General features: G+C 43.9%; 1 protein-coding gene across 3 annotated transcripts in view; it reads left to right on the forward strand.

Annotated features, from left to right (window-relative positions):
- The window catches only part of PIK3R1 (phosphoinositide-3-kinase regulatory subunit 1), a 71,975-nt gene extending 52,474 nt beyond the window's left edge, over positions 1 to 19,501 (forward strand). Inside the window, exons 4-15 of one of the 3 annotated variants that reach the window (XM_065874739.1) lie at positions 1,329 to 1,460; positions 2,239 to 2,440; positions 2,654 to 2,733; positions 14,265 to 14,367; positions 14,879 to 14,977; positions 15,093 to 15,273; positions 15,524 to 15,649; positions 16,367 to 16,509; positions 16,718 to 16,894; positions 16,994 to 17,062; positions 17,736 to 17,906; positions 19,032 to 19,501. In XM_065874739.1, coding sequence (XP_065730811.1) covers positions 1,329 to 1,460; positions 2,239 to 2,440; positions 2,654 to 2,733; positions 14,265 to 14,367; positions 14,879 to 14,977; positions 15,093 to 15,273; positions 15,524 to 15,649; positions 16,367 to 16,509; positions 16,718 to 16,894; positions 16,994 to 17,062; positions 17,736 to 17,906; positions 19,032 to 19,221 — 1,673 coding nt within the window. In that variant the 3' untranslated portion in view covers positions 19,222 to 19,501. Of the gene's footprint in view, positions 1 to 1,328; positions 1,461 to 2,238; positions 2,441 to 2,653; positions 2,734 to 10,735; positions 10,752 to 12,720; positions 12,827 to 14,264; positions 14,368 to 14,878; positions 14,978 to 15,092; positions 15,274 to 15,523; positions 15,650 to 16,366; positions 16,510 to 16,717; positions 16,895 to 16,993; positions 17,063 to 17,735; positions 17,907 to 19,031 lie in introns of those variants that run through there. The other 2 variants (XM_065874742.1, XM_065874740.1) reach the window with 2 other exon arrangements.
- The last annotated feature ends 6,929 nt before the right edge of the window (positions 19,502 to 26,430 follow it).

Genomic DNA, 26,430 nt, shown 5'->3' on the forward strand with positions numbered 1-26,430 from the left:
ATTGCCTGACCTGTTTTCCAGATGAAAGATTTACTGGACAGACTTCATGTCTTATCTTTCTTCTGAGATAGTTCAGTGCCCACAAGTTATATTAGTAATACCTTAATCAGAATACACTGTCAGAACTAGGGAGAAACATGCTAAAGATGTTCACATCATTTTTATGGCCGTTCTTGAGATTGCTAAAATTCTGTAATAGCTTACTGTTTAATCAATCAGTCTGTACTTTATTGGGTTAAATTTATATTAGTTCTGATATGCAGTATTGAGCAATTCCAATTTTAGGAAATCTATGGATTTGCACGTCATGTTTTCTTGTTGCAATTTGAGGAAGTATTTATTGTGTGATTCACCATCCCTAGAACAGAACCCTTCTCAATCAGGGCAGAACCACCGTCCAGAACGTACTTGCAAACATTGTGGGGGGCTGCATTTGTTTGCTGTGACTGCCATAACAACATTCCACAGACTGGGTGGCTTAAAAAACAGAAATCTGGGCTTCCCTGGTGGCGCAGTGGTTGAGAGTCCGCCTGCCGATGCAGGGGACACGGGTTCGTGTCCCGGTCCGGGAAGATCCCACATGCCGCGGAGCGGCTGGGCCCGTGAACCATGGCCGCTGAGCCTGTGTGTCCGGAGCCTGTGCTCCGCAACGGGAGAGGCCACAACAGTGAGAGGCCCGCGTACCGCAAAAAAACAGAAATCTATTTTCTCACACTTCTGGAGGCTAGAAGTCCCAGATCAAGGCAGGTTTGGTTTCTTCTGAGGCCTCTCTCTCCTTGGCTTACAGATGGCGGCTTCCTTGCTGTGTCCTCATATGGCCTGTCCTCTGTACGTGCACCCTCGGTGTCTCTTTGTCCAAATTTCCTCCTCTTATAAAACCAGTCAAATTGATTAGGGCCCACTCTAATGGCCCCATTTTAATTTAAACACCGCTTTAAAGGCCCTGTCTCCAAATATATTCATATTCCGAGGTGCTGGGAGTTGGGCCTTCAGCATATGAATTGTAGGGGAAACAGTTCAGCCCACGGCAGGAGCCCTGTTTTTTGTTGCCCCCGAAGTCTGGGAATGTGTTCCTGGCATCGTGGGCAGGGGCCTTCATGCTAAATGCTTACAGGGTGGGGGACAGACCTACACAAGGGAAAAATGTTCTATTCGAAATGCCAGGAGCAACCCCTGCAAGAAACACTGCTCATAAATACGCAAGCATCTTACATTTGTCCTCATACTGCTTCCTTTCGTGTGTCACACTGAAGTCGCACATTCAGAAAATCGGCCCAACCAATGCATAAAATGTCTGAAAAAATTTTTTTTGCATATTTCTACCATAGATGCTGCCTCCGTGGACTTGGAAATGATCGATGTGCACGTTTTAGCAGACGCTTTCAAACGCTATCTCCTGGACTTACCAAATCCTGTCATTCCAGTAGCCATTTACAATGAAATGGTTTCTTTAGCCCCAGGTGTGTTGTGTCTTCTGAGAACCTCCCTGAACGTGTATTGAGATGTGGATGTACTTGTCAACTCAAGGGCTGCAGATAAAGAGAGATTTCTTAGAAAATGTTAGGAGGGGTCTGCCCCCACCCCCATCAGCACAAATTCCCTCCCTTACCAGGGCATCCGATAGAAGAGCCAGATTCTAGTTTGCTTAGGACGGCCGTCCACATGTTGAAATGGCTAATTGTTAACCTTTTATCAGTATTTTAAGGTTCACTACGTCAGCGAATGCCTCAGCGTGCCAAGTGCCATCACTGGATTCAGGGAACCGGACTAGGACCCAGTGACTGGGGATGTTCCCATCACCTTCCTCCAGTGGCCATTAGAAAATGAGTTGAGGGAAGAGGACTCTCCGTTTTAGGAGCTAATGCTCAGTTAAAGTGCTTTGGGGACAGGAAACTGTGGTTCGTAACCTTCAAAGTTAAAACCTGTGATACTTATCTGATGCTCCTCCGAATTGGCCAATCACACTCGAAGCCGCTCCATGGACGGCAGCACACCGAGAACTTCTTGTGGTTTTGTACACCAAGAGCTTCTTGCGTTTCCATTTGACTTGAGATTTTAACTTTCTCTTAATGCCTTTTCTAACGAGAAGAGCAAATGTATTGTCTGCTGTTTCTGATGCCTTGGTTTTAAATGATCCCTCAGTAGCTAGAACAGAAATTTTCTAGGTGTTTATTCACTAACAGCTAGAAACAGTCTCTTATTCCTTTTGCTTTCTTTCTTTCTTTTTTTAACCTGTAGAAGTGCAAAGCTCTGAAGAATACATCCAGCTGTTGAAGAAGCTCATCAGGTCGCCCAGCATACCTCATCAGTACTGGCTCACGCTGCAGTATTTGCTAAAACATTTCTTCAAGCTCTCTCAAACGTCCAGCAAAAATCTTTTGAATGCAAGAGTACTCTCTGAACTCTTCAGCCCCCTGCTTTTCAGATTCCCAGCAGCCAGGTAAGTGATAGAAGAGCAACCTGGATTTTGGGGTGATGAGGGTGGTCCTAAGTTTATGGGTCATTAAGCTCCTTCTGAAGACACCAGTTTACAAATGCTTGTACATAGTTCCATCACACACGTTTATTTGAATATGCAGAAATGAAAATAAGTTTGTTGTTTAGGGAAAAAGGTGTCTAATGGATCTCTCTTTTTTTTTTTTTTTTTTGGTAGTTCTGAGAATACTGAACACCTCATAAAAGTTACAGAAATTTTAATCTCCACCGAATGGAATGAACGCCAGCCTGCACCAGGTAATGCCTTCGGAACATTTAAAATTCCCTCACTGTTCGTTTTTTAGAGCCTGAAAAATGGTGGTTTTTAGTCTCCTCTGAAGTGCCATAAGTTTCTCGTGGAATTGAGATCCATAATAACGTGTTACCTCATGACTTAAGGGAAAAATAGCTGGGCAGCAGCGCGTATGGGGCAGTATTATCCAGCTTTTGATATTTGTGGCTTTTACGTGGTCTTGGTTTCAGGTGAGGGTTGCTGGGAGAGCTCCCCGACCCCCTTAACTTGATGCTTCTGGTTGTTGCGTAAATTATGGCGTTGATTTTCGTTGCTGACATTTTTGTTTTTCTTTCTCGTACTTACAAAGTAGGGGATTTATAATTACTATATAATTTAAAGTATTTTGGAATGTGTTTTTTGGAAGCAGGTAGGCTGAGAAATGTCTTGTCAAAATAAACATTTCTAATAATGCAAGTAGTATGAAACTAGGGGTCTACTGCAACAAGTTCGAGCAAGCCAGACACTTCTGTGAAAGCAGGCTGGCATTCAATTAGCCGTTTAACAAAGCGGGAAATGTAGACCGAGTTAGCAGTGGATTTCATTTAAACTGATATACTTTTCCTCTACTGTGGAAAGTCTAAACAACCCTACTTTGCTGTATATGGTTAAAAGTGAGCTGGTCATTTAGAAAGTGATGAGGGCCCTAGAAGTGAAGTGGAGTTTCAGGACCAGTAGAAGGTGTTGCTTGTAGTCTGAATTTATGTCTTGAATTTAATTAAAACATCATGAATTTATTATTTATTATGAGTAACTCATGCAAATTACCAAGCTTATCTCTGTATGAGCAAACGTGGGGACCCAGATATCAGTCACGCAATGGCGGACTATGTTGTGCTTTTTATTAAGGTGTTCCATGGCTAGGCTTAGTTGTTTGCATCTGGAAGGGGCAGACAGAGAGGTGAGGGCCTAGACTTAAAACCTGCCTGTAGGGATGGGATAAAGGATGGGATGGGTAACCACTCATGATACAGGTATTGGGAAGGGCTTCTGTCGACAGATCCAAAATACGGGATCCACAGGTAAGAGTGGCAGCATAAATACTACGTTAAGGCAAGCCTGGTCCATTCCAAGTGTTCCAAATCCCAGCAAGCAGGATATGTAACAGGGATACCCTGGACTGTAAACCGCATCAGAGAAATCTGTCAACGGGTACGGCCCAGGACTGGAGTACCAGAGGGTGACCAAAAGGTGTCATATCGTGTGACTGCTTGGGTCACTCGATAACGGATTTGGGAGCTCTGTGTTGGTGTTCAAAGGCTGCCTTTGGGCTCAGTAGGAAACGATGCAGTGATAGATTAGAAGTACCCTGTGGGGAGGGGACAGGGGCAGGTGTGAACGTGGCACTGGAGCCGTTTATTGACTACCCACTCCTAGACTGATCACATGGGTGGGAAGAAAGAGGACCAGCAAGAACAGGACCCCCGGCCAAAGGATCGAGCTACGATCTTTCACTTCCTCCTGACCCGTGTGGAGGTCCACCTCAGAGAGAGGGAGGGCTGGGCCCTGCTTGCAGGGAAGGCGGGGGAGGTGCCCAGTCTTCTCAGTGGCCAGCTCTCTGGAGACGGGGGAGACATGGAAGCTAAAAGCCAGACAGGGCTTGACACATACCCACAAGCGAATTTGTCGCATGGAGTTTTCGAGAATTTCTGCTGCATGGGGTGTAGTAGAATCAGTGGTGGAGTTTAATGCTTCTGCTTCTGGTGTAAACTGGTTAAACGTCTTTCTCACTTTCAGCCTAATTCCACCCAAGAAAAACTTCACCTGCATCTGTTTTGATAATGCACACTTAAGACTGCTTGCTATGTCATAGACCCTACCTTCATCCTTCTACTAAGAAATTGGTGTATCAGTTTCAAAGGCAGATGGATTAGTTCCATCAGCTCTGTTGAAGAACGATCCATAAAGCCTTGAACGTTGCTAGACTGTCCCAGAACACATGCAGCCTCTTCCAAAAAATTGCATCCAAGTAATTTTTAAGTCCTAGTTGGAGGCGTTTCCCCCTTTGTGTGATCTCTGTCAACTGTTCTGCAAATCGTATGGGACTTTGGGAATTAAAAGGTTGCTTCAGCGTCTCTCACTGGTGAAAACAGACTACCCACCCCAGGACAACGTCCTCATTAACACCTTTGTATTCAGGAATGGCTCCAGTGCAGATGAATGGCAGGGCACCCTGGGTTAGAGAAATGACTTCTTTGGCCTGGTAGGAATGGGATGTTTTCATGGAGTCTTTCATCATTACCCTTGCATGTGCTCATCCCAGTGGGCTGGGAAGCACCGGCGCATCTCCAGGGAACACTCGTAAGTCATCCATTTGCAGTAACTTTGTCATGAATAGAAATGAGTGCTTGAATGATATTTGGGGGGGTGGAGGACAAGCAAGACTATTATGGGGCAAATAGACACCTTTTCTAGTTGTTATCAGTTAGAACTTGAGATGATAGGCAGGGCTAATGATGTGGGAGGCAGGGTGTCAGTTGCAATAAGACCCGTTAGCACACAGCGTCTCATTAAATTCTGGGCAGGAGGGTGTGTACTGTAAGTATAAAAAGAATTTGAGAGATGTGGTTGGTGACTTTTTTAGTAGACAGGAAAAGCTCATAGGAAAAAAAAGGACTTGAAGTGGGCTTCGAAGAATAGGTACAGTTTGAAAAGGGGAAGGAGAAACAGCATCTCAGTTCAAGGAGTTTCAAAGATCTCTTCAAAATAAATTGGAAAGGACAAAAATAACAGCTTGATATTTTTACCGGATTTGAAAAAGCAGTAAATATTTTAGGTGACAGCGTCATAAAAAGCATCACTTGAGAGCTGAATGCATCGTCCAGCTCTCCGTTTGCACGTGAAGAAACTGAAGACCACAGAGCTTGACGGTTTCACCTGGTGCCACCCCAACCAGTGTGAGCCGGAGTGGGTCTGCCGGGGGTGGGGGCACCCGGCCCAGACACCAGGCTGCTGCTCTGTCTGCTACCTGGGCTTTTGGAACCTTTGTGGGCAACGGGACTGCCCGTAGTGTCCAGTCAAAAAGTCCTCCGAAGTTTCCAGCAAGCGATAGACCAAGAATAGGTGATATTTGTACCTATGGGTCACATATAGTTAAGAGCCCCAGTGCAACTGTTGGTAGCTTTGGGGATCAGGCTCAAAGTCGCTCCGTCGTGTGTCATGCAGTGGAAAGAACAGTGCAAGTCACGTCTGGGTTTGAATCCCAACTCTTGTTGCTTACTTACCGAGCTCATCACCAGGTCATTCAGCCTTTCCAGATGGTGTTCCAGTCTGTGAAATGGGAGTAACGCCTCTCTCCTGGGACGGTTATGAGCATTAAATGAGGTGAGGAGTACTGAAGCTTACGACCCTGTAGTATGTCCTTGGTGTCGTTGTGTCAGCTCTGGTGTTACGGCCCTGCCGGAGCTGGCCTCATTCAGGGCTCCATGTCCTCAAGCCGCCTTCCTGGTTAGTGCCGTCTGAATCCTACCAGGCCGCTCTCCCCACTGGTCCCACATTCCCATGGTCTCAGGATGCCTGGAGGGGACTTAAACGCAGATCTGAAAAGGACACCCAGTGGGCAGTTGCTGCCCCGTGGGCGCATTGCTTGGAGGGAGGAGGATGCCTTTGTCTGACGCCCTTTGCTCCGTGTGCGACTCAGGGAGTGGAGGCGCCTGGATCTCAGCACCAGCCCCAGCGCCGCCGCCCCCCGCCCCCGCCCCCCCCCCCCCCGCCACCGCACCTTGCCCAGGTGCCTTTACGCAGTGCACGCAGTGCACAGCCGTCCCCAGTGGCCCCGAACAGTGCCATCCTCTTCATCTGCACCCAGGGAGCTCCTCCCCTGCTTGATGTGCAGGGTTTTGACCCATTCACTACATTTATGTCCTTAAGCCCCTTGTCCTCTTATACGTAACTGTTCCGTAGTTGTTCTGGTAGTTTCATCAGCTTAGCTACATTTCTCAAGGACTAAGGCTTCTCCTTTTCAGCTCTTCTTAGCGTAGAACTGGACACAGCATAATAATCATCCAAATGAAATCTCAAAGAAGTCTAACACACCAGCTCATTTAATGCATCCAGCATACCTGTGAAGGAAGGCTTCTCCCCCTGTAGGGAGGGAAACTAAGGTTTGAAAGGCTAAGCACAGAGTAAGTTCTCCAAACTTGGTTGACAGTTTGCTGTTCTCTGTTACCAAAAGTCTTAAAAAGGGTTAAAGCTGAACAGCGGGTTTTCTTGAATCACTTCGTGTTACGTTTACCCTACTGATCCTTAGGTCGCTAAAGTAGATTTCTATAGGGCAACTAAGGTAAAAACGGACCATTTAACACTGAGTGCCTTTGAATGAAGCCCATTATAAGTGTATTTACATATTTCAGATTTCATGGATATATTCAGAAATATTAATGTAGCATAATTGAAGTTTAATATTGCACCCTCAAGCCCAGAGGGAAAATAAATGACTCTTTCTCCCCCCTGCCCTTCTACACCTGTCAGAGTTAATTTTTAACCGCTGGTGCATTTGCAAAACATTCGTCCTGAAGAGCCCGATTCATGAATCTTGTTTTAAATGCTCTGGGCTTGGTTTGCAACCAAGACTAAAGCAAGCACTAAGGTAGAAGGAAATGACTTTCAAAGAGTTTTACTTTTCTCTGATTTATTTTTTATTGGGTTTAAAATGTGGTCTGACATTAGAAGGTTGTTTCAAAGGTGAGAAGTGAAAGTTTGAAAAAGCTGCACGTGTTTAGAGGGGCAGGAGTAAGCAGGCAAAGCGTGTGCTAGGTTTTGTCAAAAAATAGGAAGTTTTATTCGTGCTCTGAACAGGAGATGTATTGGAGGGTATAGTTCAGTTTTACTTTTGTTTTCACGGTGCAGCCTTCTCTTTCTCTCAAGGGACATCTGAGAGGGCAATTGTGGAGAAGGGGTCTTTTTTTCTACTAAGCAATGGGCGCACCTTTTCAGATACTTTGTAGAATGTATCACTTTTCTGCATCTGTAAACCTGAGTTTATTTATAAATTCAAACGGACATTTTTCTTAGTGCAGGGTCATTCAGAGCCCTGGATGTGGACTAAAGAATTGACATCATCCTGAAGGGCCCTTCTGGCCTAAGTTGTCTTAAGTTAAAATTATGAAAGGAGGCATTAACTTAACCCCTAAAAGAAGATTTTGACTCATTTATTTTTTTCTCAAATGGGTTTTTTTTTTTTCAAATGGGCTTTTGCTCATAAATCGTGGCCCTTGACAAAAAACCATTTAAGAAGCTGTGCAGGATGAAAGCTGCTCATGGAGCATTTGCTACTTGGTGGTGATTGGCACGTATGAGATACAGTGTTCAGTCTGTAACTTTCGCACTATTTTAGTGATTAAGGGACATTTTCCTGACTAGATCACACCTGCTGAGAAGTGACACATGGCCTCATTTTGCTTCTGAAATGAGTTTTGCAAAACTTTGAGAGAGAGGAAAGTAGTAAGACTTAGTGTTTTGAAGAATCTAGAAGGTAAAGATCGTTTTTCAATTATGTAAGTTTTCCAGTGTGGTAGACTAGGCTTTGAGTTTCAGAAGTTAAAATACAAGTTTTCTTACAAGAGCTTATTAGCAGGCATGTGAAAAATATTTCCAAGGTTATGACATCTGTGCATTTGATTTATTAGTGATTTCTTAGTGAATCATATAGATTTAAGTGACAGTTGGGCAATTATATTTTGTGTGAACTTCTGGACATAGTGGGAGATGAATGAAAATACACAGAAAGTTGACTGTTTTCTCTGGAGCAGAAGTTACTGATTCTGTTCTACCAGCAGAGGGCTCCCTTTTTAAGCTAATGAAGAGCATGTTTTTTTGCAGATCACTAAATTGACTAAAATTGGGAAAAGACTCAGCTCACACTTTGAGTAATATAATAGAACTTCTAGGGTAAATGATTGTACATATTGTGAGAAATTTGAAGCAAAGTTTTCAAATCTATTTTAAGACTTTCTCTAAGTAGAGAGTGTGCCACTTCCCAGTAGATAATTTTCTTCTGAAACGGGAAATAGACTGTCAGACTAGAGAACACTTTAATCTTAGAAGGTTTTGACATGACATATCCTGTGAATCCAGACAGGTATGCTTAAGTGACTGATGTTTCCAAGGTTCCCAGCTTTAGAAAGACTATTTTTTAAAGTAGGGCAAGATTATGCAGCTCAGGAGGCAAGGGTATTCTGTGAACTAACCCTATGTCTGTGATCAGCTGGCAGGAGCTGTGTCTATTCACTTATAGACTAATTTTATCCCAATTGGACAAGTAGGTGTTTCGTATGACCTCAGTTGCACCAAAGGAGAGCTTGTAAAATCACTTTCATTGTGAGTGTAGCAGCACTTCCCAGATATTGCAAGTAATTCTGAAGCTGGTTCCTGCCTGTGTGGACTCTTGTGTCAGCACCTAGATCTTCCTTTGTCACTGCATGTGACCTTTGGGTCACCTTGTCATACAGAGTCTGAGGGTATTATAGACAGAACCCGTGTTTCTTCAAAGATAATTAGAAAGCAGCTTTTTTTTTTAAATTAAACTAAAAATAGAAAACAGAAGTTTTGTTGTAGGTGTGAAATTTTTTGCATGGGGCTTAAAAGAAATTAACTTCAGTTTCACTTGTTAATTTTTACTTTCTCTGGCAGAGGGAAGTAAAGAGCAGGGCAAGTGAGTGGAGAAAAAGGAGTTTAGGACCAAACATCGGAAGTCTGGGTTCTGGTCCTAGTGCTATAATGTTATTGCAAACCACTTCATTCTGGGTGAGAAGCATACACGTGTGTGTGTGTGTGTGTGTGTGTGTGTGTGTGTGTGTGTGTGTGTGTAGCATGAGGGAATTGAAGTGATCTCTAATTTTTTTTTCTGGTTTTAAAGCTAGTGATTTTACATTGGGTTAAGGTTCTTGGGATAACAGTAAAGCCGTCTATGCTGATGTGAGTGGAAATTTTCTTTGGCCAAATTTTAGTTCTTTAAATAGTAGCCAACAGTCCTAAGTTTGGTTCCTTGCAACTTTTTCGAATAAAGGGAAAAAAAAAAAAAATCCTCTAGAAAGGTGTGCCATTCTCCTTGCCCTCCCGTCCTTTGCTCCATGTAGCATCTGCACCAACCTCACGCAGGCAGACCTTTTATGGCCATTTTAACAGGAGTTGAAATTGACTTCATACAAACAGCTGCAGAGTAGAGTTTTTATCTTGGAGTGTATTTTTAATACAACGGAGCTTAGTGTACCCATGCCGAGGCGCAGTACTCTTCCCGAGGAGCCTCCTCCTGGGAAACGTTTGGAAACCTGTGTTCCCTGCAGGGTGGCTCCGCCGGGCTCTCCTGTGACACCTGCGGGGCTGTCTGTGCTGGTATGTGGGAGGAGGTGGACGCGAGCAAGGCACGGTGTTCTGGGCAGCTCTGAGAGGTTCAGGCCTTTACAAGCAAGGCTTTGATTCTATTTTTTGCTGAACTAGCTCAGCCACTTCCTGTGTTTGGCAGCGCCTAGTGCCTCGCTGCACTGTGGCCACTTGAGCCCCGCGAGCCTGCGAGCAGCGCGCCGCCGCAGCCGGTTCGAGAGCCTATTTTAGGTCCCCTGACAATGGCCTTCTCACTTCCTCGGCGAGGAGGAGGAGGAGGACCTGGGCTGGCACTGGCCACTTGTTAACGATGATGACAACTTCGACTTGGACTTGGGCTCCCCTCCCCCACCCGAAATCCCTAGCTCAGCAAATATTTGAACCTGCCCAAGTTAATCATGAAGCCGCGATCGTTATCTGAGAGGGACGTGCGAGCGGCCGGGCTCCTTCCCTCCCCGGCGCAGCCTCGGCCCCGGTGCGCAGCCGGCTTCGGCTTCTGCACGGGCGGCGGGCGCTGAACTGCGCTGCTGCCGGCGGCGCGTGCGAGCCTCGGGGTCCTGCGCCGCACAGGCTGGAGGAATCGCTTTTCGGATTTTTTTTTTTTTTTTCCGTTGTCGGATACAGGCATTTCTAAGGGAAACCGTTGAAATGCATAACCTGCAAAGTAAGTTGCCTTTCGTTTGGGCACAGCTCTGCCCCTTGGCTGTTTCACTGTTTTGGGGGATTTCTCTGAAAGGTTCATTTCTGCAGTTTGTCTTCGTGTGTGTGTGTGTGTGTGTGTGTGTGTGTGTGTGTGTGTGTGTGAGAGAGAGAGAGAGAGAGAGAGAGAGAGAGAGAGAGAGAGAGAGAGAGAGAAAGAGAGAGGGAGAGAGGGAGAGCGGGAGAGATAGTAAGCGCTGCCTGGGGAGGGCAGATGAGAGATTAGGGGAGACACTCCCCCATTTCCTCGAGGGGCACAATGTGAGGGAGAGATGGGGCTTCGGTTGGAAATGGGGAAGGAGGAAATTACCAAGTGCTGGTCTGGAAGTTGGGGCCTGGCCAGGCCTGGGAGAGACGTGGAAAGTCACCTGTCTCCCTGCCCTCCTCCCGGGGTCTACCACATGGGTTCCAGCAGCAGGACCGGTTTGCACCAAGTGCTCCCAAGGCATGGGGGACAGGTCCCCTCCGGGCTGTCGCGCTGTCCTCCACAGCTGCTGGGAGGACTTGGGTCAACATTTTTATTAAATTAAGATTTTTTTTTTTTCTGAGGACATATCCCCACCACCACCATTTTTCTTTGCATTTAGGGTTACTTGAACTTTTAGGCAAAGAGAGCCTGTGAGTGGGAGACGGTGGGAGGGTATAGGTTGAATCTGCCTGCCTCCTCAGTGGGAAACTGAATTAAACTGGAGGAGAGACACGTGAACAGTGCTCAGAGGCTGTCTTGCCTTTGCTCTATTTCTATATATTTTATGATTCCAAATTTGACAGAATGTCTAAGAATAAATTTCCAGGGCTTCTGTGTTCTTTAAATTGTCACAGAAATATGTGACATGCACATGTACGTAGATCACACAGCCCACTCTAGTTTTTTAAATTACATTTATATGGGTGGGGGGAACCTTTTCTCCCTTCCTCCCCTCTCACTGTAGGAGAACTAACATTAATTTAGATTTATAGGGGAATTGGTTTCCTCACATTAAATACTGCTAAGAAGGAATAATAACATTTCTTCCCAAAGTGTGAGGCATTTGAGATGGAGGGGACAAAAGCCCCCCCACCCCGCACACACACACACGTGATTACATCACCCACCCACCCCCCCCCCCCCCCAAGCAGTATTTAGCCCAGTAAATCTGAAGATGGGCTCATCAGTGAGAAATACTTAGCAGAGATAGCTCTGCCTGTACTCTACATTCTGATATATGGCCTCTCTTTTTTTTGGATTTTCATTCCATATTCTATAGTTTTAACTGCAGTGTTTAATAGAGATTTTTGCCTCTACCTTTTTTTCATTGTGCTGCCTGTAATGTAGCACGTTTGTGACGGTGTATAAGTTGAGTTTGCAGTGAATTATGGAAGACTGAAATTAAATATCCAGAGTTCTTGATCCTTCCTGCTTTTAATATATATCAGAGGCATTTTAGGACTTTAAAATATATCTTGAGTATACTATTTGGATGCCTTTGTAAGATTTTTAAACCAAGAAATGACCGGGCTATCTATAAACCCAGATGCACTGGGGTGGGGGGGGGGGGGAAGCTACGTGCCGCAGCGTATCAGCTTTTGTCAACCTGCCAAGAGCGGAGCGTACCATGCTGCACGGAGCAATAAAAAAGGAATTAGAAAACTCACGGCTAGAGAAGAACAGTCAGATTAAACACCTTTTTGAGACGAAGAGCGTGTATACATTGCAGTTCTGTTAAATGTAGGCTCTTCGTGAGATTTGGGGCTGTGTTAAGGCTGGTAGAGAAGAGAAATGATGAGGCAGGAGTGGTCTGGTGACATTTTTCTGACTTGATTGGCTGGGGTGTGTGATGTCATAGGTTACAGTGCAGCCCTTATAGGTTTTGAAATGAATTCCAAGACACCATTACAAAGAAAGCCGGACTCTTTTCTCATAACTGAGCTCAGCCAAGGAAACTCTCGCACAAATGTACAACACTGTTTGGAATATGGAAGACCTGGATTTAGACTATGCTAAGCCAGATATAAATTGTGGCACAGACTTGATGTTTTATATAGAAATGGATCCACCAGGTAATACTGCAGTATTCTTGTAGAAAGCTGGTTAATTAATGTTGTGGCATTTAATCTTTTTGACAACTACGGTTAACAGCTCCTCTTTGGATGTCTGCTTTTATTCATTTGTTCTAATTTAATGAGTTTGCTCATAGCTTGAAAATGAAACAAATGGTTTGACTGCCTGTGGCAGCAAGTCAGGCTGTGTGGGGTAAATGCTTATTCTTAGTTGAATGGCTATAAGTTGGATTCCAGTTTTTCACTGGTGTCTTTTGTTACTCGAGCTCATTTGCTGTTTGGGTTATATTGTTGTATGCCGTTCCTTTAATTAAAAGGATGCAACCTTGGTGCTGCTTTCTCTGTTGACAGTGGATGAGGACAGTGTGGCACTTGGCGGTGATAACACTCGGTACTTTAGAAAGCATGTACCAGTGCTCCTATCAAATGTAGCAGTGATTGCAACTCAGTTCTAGGTGCCCTGAAACTATTCTGAATCAAATGTTGAGACTTTGTCTGCTCTCTCTTCTGTTAAGATACTGCAATGAGAGAAGTTGGCTTCCCATTACTGAGTCTCGGTCTTTATAAACTATACCTGCTGGACTCCTGAAATTTTTTGCTTAAAATAGAAATAACAAACAGTGCTTTAAAACTTATGACTTAGCATTTAGCTAAGCTTTCTCAATTATTTTCGCCTTCCTTCCTCCCAATTAAGAAATTCAGAAACACTGCAGTCTTTCTTTATTTGTCACCAGTTGGTACATGAATACTGATTTGACATTGAGGAAGAGGGATATGGTTTTTAATCACTCTTGGCATAATATAGAGCACAGTTATCCAATAGAATATTATCATGAATACTAAAGAGATTGAGGTCACAGAGGAGTTTCTTAAAGTGGCTTTTGGCAGAACAGTGCCTGAAATACTAAGATTAGAGAAACCCAATTCCGCCTCTTAAAACATATTCCTGTAGATGAGCTTTTTTATGACCACAGCAGCATTTGTGGAGGACAGAAACCAAATTTGTCTTTTATAATTAAATAAGAGGAGGAAATTAAAACCAAGCCATGTGATTCCTTCTGCTGTTCTCTTTGTGGTCTCTTACTTTAGATAGATTTGACCAGATATGAAACTTTAATTCAACTCAAACCTGAAAGTAGAAAATGTCGTGACTGACTCTGGGTTTACTTTGAAATTCATTTACATGGCCAGCCCATTTTATTTATTTGTTGGTCTCTAAGCTCTTCTCTTTTTTTCCATTATGGTCTATAGTCAAAAAGATTTCTGATTTTTTTTTTTTTTTTTTTTTTTTTTTTTTTTTTAAGAAAAGGTTCATGGACTCGTGCATTAATGCTGTGTTTCACAGTTGAAAATGTTACTTAAAGGAACTTGGGTCGACTTTTAAACGTTTATTTGTAGTTGGGACTGCAAAAACTTTTTCTTTCTCCTTCATCTACAGCACTGCCTCCTAAACCACCAAAACCCACTACTGTAGCGAACAACGGTATGAATAACAATATGTCCTTACAAGATGCTGAATGGTACTGGGGAGATATTTCGAGGTAAGGCTACAGAGACTCTTTGAGCTTCTCACCAGAGCTAGGGAGTTTTAGATGAAGAGAAAGAAAAGCAGAACGCACCAGCTTGCTAAGTTCCATTTTTAGGCTATCATCCAACATAAGCATGAAGCACAGTTGGTTCCCTTCCAAAGACGACCACAGAAGTCACTGAGCTCTGGGGAATTGTGGGTGCTGGATGCCACAGGAAATTAAATACCCGAGAAGTTTCATTACTGACAGAGCTGTCAGGGGGGCAGCAGGGTGAAGTGGCACTGCCTCAAGGCAGAGTGTAAAGTCACTCTCTTTATTAGACCAAAACTCTTAAGAATTAATGTTATCAGCTTAAAGTGGCATTTCTAGTCTAAACCTTTTCTTTTTCTTTCTGAGGGGAATGAAGAGTTGAGTTGGGAGGAAACCTTTTGGGGATCACGACTTTCCGTGTTGTGTGTTAATTCTTAAGCTCTGAAAATACAGTTAAGAAAATGTAACTTGTCTCGTGTTCTTTTCACTTCAGGGAAGAAGTGAATGAAAAACTTCGAGATACAGCTGATGGGACCTTTTTGGTACGAGACGCATCTACTAAAATGCATGGTGATTATACTCTTACACTAAGGTGAGTTAGGGTATGTGGTTAAAATTGGCGTGTTAAAGGTGATGGGAGAACACGCTTTTTTTTTTTTTTTTTTAAAGAGAATTCTAATGCCGTTATTTATATATTGCATTTGCAGGAAAGGAGGAAATAACAAATTAATCAAAATATTTCACCGAGATGGGAAATATGGCTTCTCTGACCCATTAACCTTCAACTCTGTGGTTGAACTAATAAACCACTACCGGAATGAATCTCTAGCTCAGTATAATCCCAAACTGGATGTGAAATTACTTTATCCAGTATCCAAATACCAACAGGTAATCACATACTCATGTTGATATTTTAAAAAGATACTTTTAATGTTTAGAAAATATTTTGAAGCAGATGACTTGCACGTAATCAAGCTTGAAAAACGTTCAAACTGTAATTTTGTGATCACGAGTGTATAGTGGCTCAATAAAATACTTTCACAAAATAAATGACCATTGTTTGAGGATTTTTCCCATGTCAGATAAGTACCTTATCAACTGAATTTCTATTTTGTCCATTTTCTTCTAATCCTTCCAGGATCAAGTTGTCAAAGAAGATAATATTGAAGCTGTAGGGAAAAAATTACATGAATATAACACTCAATTTCAAGAAAAAAGTCGGGAATATGATAGATTATATGAAGATTATACCCGTACTTCCCAGGTGAGTTTTCTGTGAAAATCACATTAAAATTGTAGAGCTCTTAGTTACTAGAAGCTAATGCATGTTATATTCAGCTTCAGAAAAAGAATTTAAGGGGTTGAGTTTTTGCCAGTAAGAAAGTGGGGAGATCATTTATTTGTGAATCGTTGATTATTCTAATAATTACTTACTATAAACCTTTTAAATCAAGCCTGTAAGTATCAGAATAATAAATTAAGTTGGATTGGCATAACTGCAGATTGAAGAATGCTTTTTAGAGTGAAAGCTAATAATACTGGAAGTGCCACAGACTTGGCTAACCTCTGAAATGGGGATTTAACCCTGAGATGTCCTTACTATGAAAGGGTTGAGGCTACATTTACTGCCTTGTTTTCCTAGAGGCTTTAATCTCCTCTAGACCATCACGTATCTGGGACCGCCAGAGGGAGCAAAAGGATGGCATAAGCTGCTGATAAAGTGGAATGGTTTTTAAAGAAGATGAAAACTGTAGAAAACTGTCAAGCAGTCATCTTCCAGAGACTGGGAAAATTCTCCAAAGGAAATGTGTGCTTCTGTGATACTATTTTAAGGGCTTTTAGGAATTTGCGTCCCACCTTGCTAACAAAATACTTGCGTGCCAGATAGTAGCGCCGGTCAAATGTCCTGGTAGTGTCCTGCCGTAAGAAACTGTCTTTTCTGTGAAAGGAATGACCTTGTCTTATTAAAATTGGGTTGCAGGAAATCCAAATGAAAAGAACAGCTATTGAAGCATTTAATGAAACCATAAAAATATTTGAAGAACAGTGCCAAACCCAGGAGCGGTACAGCAAAGAATACATAGAAAAGTTTAAACGCGAAGGCAATGAGAAAGAAATCCAAAGGTTGGTGACCCAGGAGGGTTTCCACTGCCCATGTGCTAGAGCACCACGAGTCTCTTAAACTGTTTAAAGGTGACCTCGCTCTCTGTGAAACGACAGGGAGAGAAAGCATTCTTTACCTGAGGAAAAACTGCTGGGAATCAATACCGCAACCTTGGGGGAACTTCCATGATGCTCCAGGTAATTACGGATGCATTGCTCTTGCCTACAGGATTATGCATAACTATGAAAAGTTAAAGTCTCGCATCAGTGAAATTGTCGACAGCAGAAGGAGGCTGGAGGAGGACTTGAAGAAGCAGGCTGCCGAGTATCGTGAGATTGACAAACGGATGAACAGCATTAAACCAGACCTCATTCAACTGAGAAAGACAAGAGACCAATACTTGATGTATGTACTGGAACTGGAACCCTGCACGTGCGTGATTGGTCATTGCAAAAAACCAGGGATAGGTTCTTAATGCATTTTCCTCTTAAACCTCTTTTCCAGGTGGTTGACTCAGAAAGGTGTTCGGCAGAAGAAGCTGAACGAGTGGCTGGGCAATGAAAACACCGAAGAGTAAGTAGTTAGCACAGATGGGAGGTAGCAGGGGTGTTTTTTTTCATTTAAGGAAAATGCACAACTTGCTTCGTTTGCAGAGCAAGTGAGGAATGGAACGTCTCGTAGGAGAAAACATTATCGGTCTCGTTACCCAGAATTTTAAAAAAGGAAAGTTTAGCAAAGGAGGATGCAGATTTCCTTTTCCCCCATGGGGCTTTGAAGTGACATTGTGTCCGTGATGATGTCCTGGAACCGTCTAGAAAATCCGAACATATTTTGGGACCAATGGGGGTGGGGGGAGACAACCCTGTTCGGCATATTTTCAAAGCTTAAGTATATGTTTTGTTTCGATTTTTTTGAAAACTGGTGTTCCTCCTAGTCAATCACTTTCCTGATCTAAACTGGACAAACGGGATTGTTTAATACCTTGCTGTCTGCCGCAGGTAGCTACGGACTGACTTGAAAACAGGAAGAGTATCACTTAGTGCTACTAAAACTCTTTGTTCGGGGGTGGGGGTTGAAGGCTAAACTCAATGAGGAAACTCAGGCCAGAGAAGCTGGTTGAGTCAGACCCGCAATCGCTGGCCTGACTTGCTTGAAGGAGGGCCAGGAACTAGATCGACGCGAGGAGAGGGCCAGGCTGCTGGCTGCCGTGTACTTCATTTAGAAACCTTCTCTTCTACCTTTGTAGCCAGTATTCGCTGGTGGAAGATGACGAGGATTTGCCCCACCACGACGAGAAGACGTGGAATGTTGGCAGCAGCAACCGAAACAAAGCCGAAAACCTGTTGCGAGGGAAACGAGACGGCACGTTTCTTGTCCGGGAAAGCAGTAAACAGGGCTGCTACGCGTGCTCCGTAGTGTATGTACCCCCAGCCAATTACTGGTCTCGTCAGACATCTCAAGGAGGTGTTTCATTCAGCCAGCCAGCCAGCCAGCCGTGCGGGCAAGGATTTGGAAAAGTTCTAGCCTTTAAGAGTGTTCCAGTAGTACAACGGTGGAGAAGAGGAAATAATAAGACCTACTATTTTCAAGTCTAGGCGGGAATAGCTGTCGAGTAGAAAGAAACCTGCTGTTTCGGTGGGAGACTAGGGCTTGGGAGAAGTCCTGTTTTCCTTTTTCGTCTTTCAAATGGAAATAGCCACACTTGCTGCTTTTTGGGGGGGCTTCCGCATAGTTAGAATCTGAGGTGATCCACATGGAAGCACCACCCACAGGTAAAGTCCCCATCAGGGACAGGTTAAAACAGTAAGAGAAAGGACCCTGGTCACTGTCCCTGAGATAAGTACACCCAAGAGAAGACATTCCCGTCCTATGGCCGATTTTCCTTTGTTTGTTTATGTAATCGTTTGGGGGTACTTTGAAGAGTGAGGTTGGATCACTGACATTATTTCAGAGACGTGAATGTCCTCTAGGAGAGAAAGGGTCTCCGAGTATTTTATAGCCCATCACCTCCCTCCATTTAAGCAGAGAAATATTGCCACAGGAAAGAAGTGAGAACTTTGAGTGAGGACAAGGGAATCGGAGAAGAGATGGAGAGGTAGGGATGTGGACGAGTCCAGGCCTGCCTGAAAGGAGGAATCCTGTTAATAATTGTAATGGTACCGCTCTGGTTGGGCGGCAGCGCTCATAGTAACGGCTAGAGTCACCACCCGTTGCCTGCTCACCGCGTTCTAGGCATCCAGCAAGCCCCTCCCGTACACCGCCTCATTTCTCAAAGCTCCCCTCTTACAGATAGATTACTACTGTCTCCCTTTTAATCCAGGCTAAAGATGACAGTCCAGTGGCTCAGGGAAGCTGGGTTACCTCCCGAAGTTACTCAGCCAGTAAGTGACAAGGGACAACTCCACGAGTCTAGGGCTCCCCCAGGACTGGTCCCCAGGTGGAGGCTGGCCTGCATCGGGGGTTTTCGCGATACTTCTTTTACCCGAAACGCCTCATCCTGGCCCAGCTCACCCAGGCCCTTGTGCTCTCTCTCCACGTGCAGGGTGGACGGTGAGGTCAAGCACTGCGTCATCAACAAGACGGCCACGGGCTACGGCTTCGCCGAGCCCTACAACCTGTACAGCTCCCTGAAGGAACTGGTGCTCCACTACCAACACACGTCCCTCGTACAGCACAACGACTCCCTCAACGTCACGCTAGCCTACCCGGTGTACGCGCAGCAGCGGCGATGAAGGGCCGCCCTCCTGCCTGCTTCTCCCCTGCAGCTCCCCGAGGCCTCCCCTGCAGCCCGACCTGGGAGCTGAGCTGCGGACACCCAGCCGCCCGTCTTCAGATGTGACGCGAGCTTTCGATCACACGGCAGTAGGGGAAGACACACGCGCGGCGGGCTCGCACTGGGCGACGACCACCGTTCGTTCCTCGTCTGGAGTGCTTAGTTAGCCTGCCTTCCTTTCCTCTTCCTTTCTTTTTGGTTTGGTTTTTTTGGATTAATTTAAAGTCACAACCACACACGACACCAAGAGAAGAAATGCAAAAATCTCTGCGTGCAGGGACAAAGAGGCCTTTAACCATGGTGCTTGTTCGTGCTTTCAGAAGCTTTACCAGCTCAAGAGTTGGGACCTTGGAGACCGGAGCGGGGACGGGCTGACGAGCCCTGGCCCGGGGTCGCTCAGTCCAGCCTGGGTGTTGCCGTGCACGGTGGCCCCAGACACATCGCACTGTGGATTATTTCATTTTCTAACGAAATGAACCGATATGTAGCAGAAAGGCACTTCCGCTCACAGGGGACACTTTGGGGAACGTCCGCTCACGTACGTTCAGAGGAAATTCTGTGGTAGCAAAGTGCCAGAAAGTGTTTCATTAAAACTCTACAAACCAAGAAGACCCACCAACAGAAAAATGGACCTTGGAAAATAGGACTTCAAAATGACACTTAGTATATAAAATATGTACATAATATTGAATGACTAACTATCAAATAGACGGATTTGTATCGATACCAAATAGCTTCTGTTTTGTTGTGCTGAAGGCTAAAGTCGCAGTGCTATGCAATTCTTAATTTTCATCGTTGTTACCTGTTTCAAACGTACCTTCAGAATAAGCTTCCCCTGCCCCAATTTTCGTTGCTTGAAAACACTGTCCCTGATTTTTTTTGTTAATATTCATTTTGTTACTCGTTACCTTTTTTTTAAAAAAGAAGAAATGTACAGGATGCCAGTTTAAAAAAAAAAATGGCTTCAGATTTAAAACTATGAAATATTTTACAGCTTTTCTTGTACAGAGTACTTGGCTGTTAGCCCAAGGTTAAAAAGTTCATAACAGATTTTTTTTGGACTAAATGTTTTGTTGGGCAGTGCCTGATGATAAGCTTCAAAGCTGCTTTATTCAATAAAAAAAGAGAAAGATATATGAATATGACAAAGTATGGCTGAGTTCAACAATGTTGTTTCAAGACTTAAGATACGGTACCTGGCAATGTTTGTTTCATAAAGAATTGTGAACTTCTTGAATCTAGGGAGGGGAATGTAGCAAAGGGATGTACAGGTGGGGGGGAGGGTGGCAGGATGGCATGCACTTTCTCTTTCTTGTGATTACAGAGAAGTGGATCACTGCAAAGTGAAGTCTTTTCCCACTTTGATCTGCTACTTACTATACCCTCATGACAAATACAAACCTATGGGAATGCTAGGTCTTTCTTAGGAAGGAAGGCAGGCAGGGTCCTGGAGCAGTGTCCACCCTTGTTGGAAACACTGATTTTAAAGTATCATTGCTGCATTTAGAAAACCTGTCTCTCTTTAACATTAGACTACCCGTTAACAACCAGCCAACATCCACTGTAGAAAAAGCATGATCTGAAAAGATATTTTTATCTGGATATCTGCTATTTTCCTAGCTTTCCACTCAACTTAGATCAGAAAGCAAATAGACATGGTCATAATCGTTCCTGCCCCGATTGTGGGGAGCTTGTTCACGTCATGGCCATTGTAGGAATCATAGTAACAGTCCTCATTCACCCAAATAATTGTATGTGTTACACTTCACTGTGGGGAAAAGGAAGGACTTGTTAGAGTATTCTTTCCAACTGAAGGCAACAGCAAGAGGTCTCTCTCCCCAGTTTACATATGCAAAAGCCTTTGGGTTCAGTGGGAACTGTACCCGTGTTGGGAGGAATAATGGGGAGATGAAAATGGAATCTTAACTTCAGTTTTCCTTTCCTATTTAGATTCACCACAGCTTTATTTCTCTTTCCTTCAACTACTGGGGGTAAGGGGGTTTTGTTTTGTTCTTTAATGTTGTTCCTTTTAAAATTCTTTCTTTTGAAAGGATCAGTCTAGTGGCTGACTCAATCAACTGTAGAATGTATTTTTTTTTTCCTTTTTACATGAAGCTACTCATATCGATAGCAATAGTCAGTCTCACAGCCAGACTGTCAGCCCTCAAACTTGACTGTACTGACCTGACCATCTCCCTCGCATCTCCAGACAATTGACGATTCCCCTGGTTTTATTCTCTGAGTGTCTCCTTTACAACTATCCTTCCATGTCATACAGAAGCCCAACCATTAGTTAATAGTAGCTTATCAACTAGGTTTGGTGGTTTTTTCAGTAGCACATCCGTGTATGCTATTAAGGAACTTTAATTTCGAAAATATAAGATCTGAGATGGAATATTGCGTTAAAAAGCTACCATTCTGTCCACGTTTTTGCTTCACCACTTCACAAGATGGCATGGTATTTAGGCACTTGCCTTATTTCTGCCTCTCACGAGCGGAAATGCAATAGGTTTTTCTTTGACCAGCAAAGGCAGGATTCATTGTTTCCTGTCACCGTGAGTCACAACTTACCTATGATGCTACGCCTGTGCCCAGTACCCTTCTGACAGCGTGTGGCATGCCATCACATCTGTCCTTGTAGATGTTTGACCAGCAGGGCTCTGAGTCCAATCATTCATCTCCTGACCACACTGAGCGGCTTATGATTAGGGATGGAGACAGCAGAGGCCCTCCTGATCCATGCTTACATCCACGCATTGATTTTCCCCACCCAACGCAGCATCCTGAAGATACAAGCCAGAAGCTAAGCTGAAGAGAGGCTGTGATGGGGCTTCAGAATTGGGAGCATTGGGATCTGATATAATACATGAGGGAAAAATCATAACCATGTTGAAAAGGCAAAAAGCCTGCGTCTGCAACACCGGACGACTTCACGGCCCTCGATATATGTATATATGTATATGTGCATGGACTGTGTTTCCAGTACACCTTTCAGCCAAAACAGATCCACAGTCGTTGAGTTCAAGTACATAACAAGCCAATGTCTAGTACAATTCTCGTATGTGTGTATGGGTTTTTTTTTTTCCTTTGAAGTTGCCTTGTTTTGTCTTATAAAGGTGAAAAGTGTTTGCAAGTGAAGTGAGAAGAAGTTCATAATTCTTTGGCTTGTTTCTGTTGTTTAAAAGTTACTCCTCTTGGGTAGCTGGTCTACGTGACTCGCTGAACTCAGAAATCCTTGTTTTCAGTGTGTCAAGTCAAAATGTGTTTATGTGAGCTGTCACTGTGGGGAACCAATTGCTTTGTCATATAGCTGGTTATGAGCTAGTAACGTGTTTGGGAAGTCCTACTGATGTTCCTTTTTGGGAGAAAAATTCTGCTGGTTCTAACAACTGTGCTTTTGCTATGCATGGTATCCAAGTCAGTTGGAGAGCAGACCCTGAAATTGGAGTTCAGGGTCATTTAAGAAAGGGGCAGTTTATAGCATAATGCCTCACATGGGACAAAGTTCTGAACTGCCAAATTCTTATTTTTTAGAAATCTAGTTATATAAGTTACTAGTATAAATTACTAGTATTATGAACAAAATTGGGTTCATTGGAAACACTAACCGACTTCACCTGGAACTTGTCACCGTGAGATAGCATTAGCTGCCCAGGATGCTGCTATTTAAAAACAGAAAAAAAAAAAAAAAGGCAAAACAAACAAAAAAATCTCATTTATATGTGTGTATTTTTTAAAGCTACGATCTCTTCGATGTTTTTACAAATCTGTTTCTATGACATTGTTAAAATAAAGTTGGTCTTTTGACGAGAGGGAGGATGTCATGGTCAGTTGTAATTTTGCCTTTACAAGGCACCTGGGGCGGGGGGCGGGGGGACTGTGCCTCCTTGACATTTGTTCAAGCTATAGATTCAATGGAGCTGTGTCTTGTTGTTTTAAGTTGCTTTAATGCATTGTATTAGGTCTTCAAACAGAATAAAGTTTGTTTTGAAACTTAGGTTATGGTTTGAAATTTCAGTGATCACCGAAGACATATGTTCTCTTGCGGTCTCTTTCGGTTAATAATGTTGCTTCTCCTGTAGTCTCCCACCCACCCCCTTTCACTGTCATTACATTACCTCATTTTTGTCAAGTGAGAAGAACACATGAATGATGGCTCAGTGTCATTTACATCAGTTCACTATATCCTTAATGATGAAAAGAAGTAGCTCTAGGTGATGTCATCGCAAGGCATGTTCTTGGTCCAAAAAAATGTGATCTCTACTGTCCCTCAATCCCTCCCCTTCACCATCCAACCCCAAACCCTCAGAATGGTTCTCTACAAACTATGGTTAGTGAAGGTATCTGGCTTTGTCTCTCTTCTACAGGCTGCGTCTCTGAAACAGGCACAGTGCAGGGACACTGCAGCAGGCAGAGGTGTGACATGGGGTTCTAGACAGGGAACAAAGATTCACTACAGATGCTGGTTTCACACTCTAGTATCTAGTCAATATATGCAAACCATTCTTAATCTAAAATAACTTTCCCCACTTGTTTTGATTGCTGAATGAATTTGTAATGAGGCCACTTTGCATGTACATGGCACTCAACACCTAAGCACGGTGAGGGTCCTAGACATGGAGGCATGGTCTAGTGATGGCGACGAGAGGGGCACGTAAGTAATTACAGTCATGGCAACAATGACTAATATACTGTGTAGAGGAGTAACTCTTGAGATTCATTTCCTGCTTTTCCCCTGCTCTGTTCTGTATCCCAGAGAACTATATATACTCAGGGTCTCTTGCCCTCTGGCTTCTAGGTAGTGAATCTCCCCTGTGGCTCCAGTTCCTGCCAGAAAGACTCTTTGGAATCTGAGCAGCCCTACTATGCTCCTCTCTCCCTCTCTGTTCCTCTGGCAACAGTGCCTCCTCCCATTTTTATTCTAAGCCAAGGGGTAGTTGCAGCTTTCTGTTGTTGCTAAACCTCTGGTTTCTCTCACCACCCCCAGTTTGGTTTCTGAGTCCTTCCATCACCTGAGTAACCAATCCTCTTTATTCAGGTCTTTCTTTAAGAGCTAGAGTCATTTCTTTTTTCCTGACTGGTCTCTGATTGGATAGACCAAGTGATTATTGTTCATTTAAACTCTTTGTATGTGTTATCTGATTTAATCCTTCCACAATTATGAGTTAGAAGACAATATCTCTGTTCTACAAATGGGGAAACTGAAGCACTGAGGCTAAGCGACTTATCCAAGATCATGCAGCCATTAGAACACAGAATAGAGCACCTAGGCCGTCTGACTCAGGCCAGAGCTCTCCACCCCTAAGCAAGCGCTGAAAAAGGCACTAGGAAGGTCAGAGAAAAGTCCACTAGTTGCTCTTCCTGCTGGGGGATCTAACCATGTGGCTCTCAATTGGTGGACAGTATACAAGTGGCACATAACAAATAGCAGGAAATGGCATGGGTTTGCTTTAGACCACCTAGGTTCCCGAAGTGTGGTCTCCAGGCTAACAGCATTACCATCAGGACCACTTGGAAAGCTGTTATAAAGGCCTACTCGAGGGCCCCATCTACTAACTCAGAGTGAGACCATCTGTTGCAGCAAGTTCTCTGGGCGATTTTAAATGTATACTAAAATTTGAGAATCACTAGTATCACCAGATTGTTGAAATAGTACTTCTAGTATTTTAATTAAAAGCCACTACTAATTTTTTTTTTTTTTTTTTTTTTTTTTGCGGTACGCAGGCCTCTCACTGCTGTGGCCTCTCCCGTTGCGGAGCACAGGCTCCAGACGCGCAGGCTCAGCGGCTATGACCCACGGGCCCACTGGCCCAGCCGCTCCGCGGCATGTGGGATCCTCCCGGACCAGGGCACGAACCCATGTCCCCTGCATCGGCAGGCGGACTCTCAACCACTGTGCCACCAGGGAAGCCCCCAAAAGCCACTACTATTAATGAGTGATATATATTTTACTTTATGGTATAATTTGTGCTCACAGTATAGATTCTACACAGGAAAGATAATAGACCCATTTACAGCTTAGGAAGGCCTAGCTGGGTCTTAGCTCTTTCTTTAACCAGCGATGGGAATTTGACCAACTCCGTTTACCTATCTAGACCTCCAACTCCATACCTGTGAAGTAAGGTTATGAGTCCAGAAAGTCTTCAGGACTCCTAGAACATATACTGTGGTCTGGTGTACTGAATGAAACAACTCAATCCCCCAGTTCTCCGCTTCTAATTTGACCAAAATGATAACCCACAACGTGACTTGTGACTACAGACCACTGAAGTTGTAGTACCGGCCCTTTATCAGTGACAATGGTCAAGAAGCATTAGCCAAATTAGAGTCCCCTTATCTTGCTGATGTCTTAAAGGTACACTCCAGGCGAATCAAAATGGTAAGCCAAGTTCTCGATAATGTGATGAGGAGTACGTTGGAAATGACACTTTGTCCACTTATCTAAAGCACGAGGCACGGAGTCAGAGAACTTGGCTTCCAAATCTTCTGGGACATGGTGGGAGTGAGGTAAGTATGGTACGTTAAGACTTTAGGGACTTCCCTGGTGGTGCAGTGGTTAAGAATCTTCCTGCCAATGCAGGGGACACGGGTTTCAGCCCTGGTCCAGGAAGATCCCACATGCCACGGAGAAACTAAGCCTGTGCGCCACAACTACTGAGCCTACGCTCTAGAGCCTACGAGCCACAGCTACTGAGCCCGTGTGCCACAACTACTGAAGCCCACATGCCTAGAGCCCGTGCTCCGCAACAAGAGAAACCACCGCAACTAGAAGTCTACACACCACAACAAAGAGTAGCCCCCGCTCGCTGCAACTAGAGAAAGCCCGTGTGCAGGAACAAAGACCCAACGCAGCCAAAAATATATTAATTAATTAAAAAAAGACGTGATACTTCTTGATACTGTGTCAACTTGAAAATTTTTTTCTGAACTTGTCCCTTAAAAAAATATATCTAAAAATAAGAATCCTATAAAGACTTAAATGTAAGAACTGAAACCATGAAACTCCTAGAAGAAAACATAGGGGAAAACTCCTTATATAGGTCTTGGCTATGATTTTTTGGATATGACACATGAAGCACAAGCAACAAAATCAAAAATAAACAGGAGGGACTGAATCAAACTAAACAGCTTCTGCACAGCAAAAGAAACAATCTACAAAATGAAAATA

Source organism: Phocoena phocoena, chromosome 3 (genome assembly GCF_963924675.1).
Source record: "Phocoena phocoena chromosome 3, mPhoPho1.1, whole genome shotgun sequence".
Lineage (NCBI taxonomy): Eukaryota > Metazoa > Chordata > Mammalia > Artiodactyla > Phocoenidae > Phocoena > Phocoena phocoena.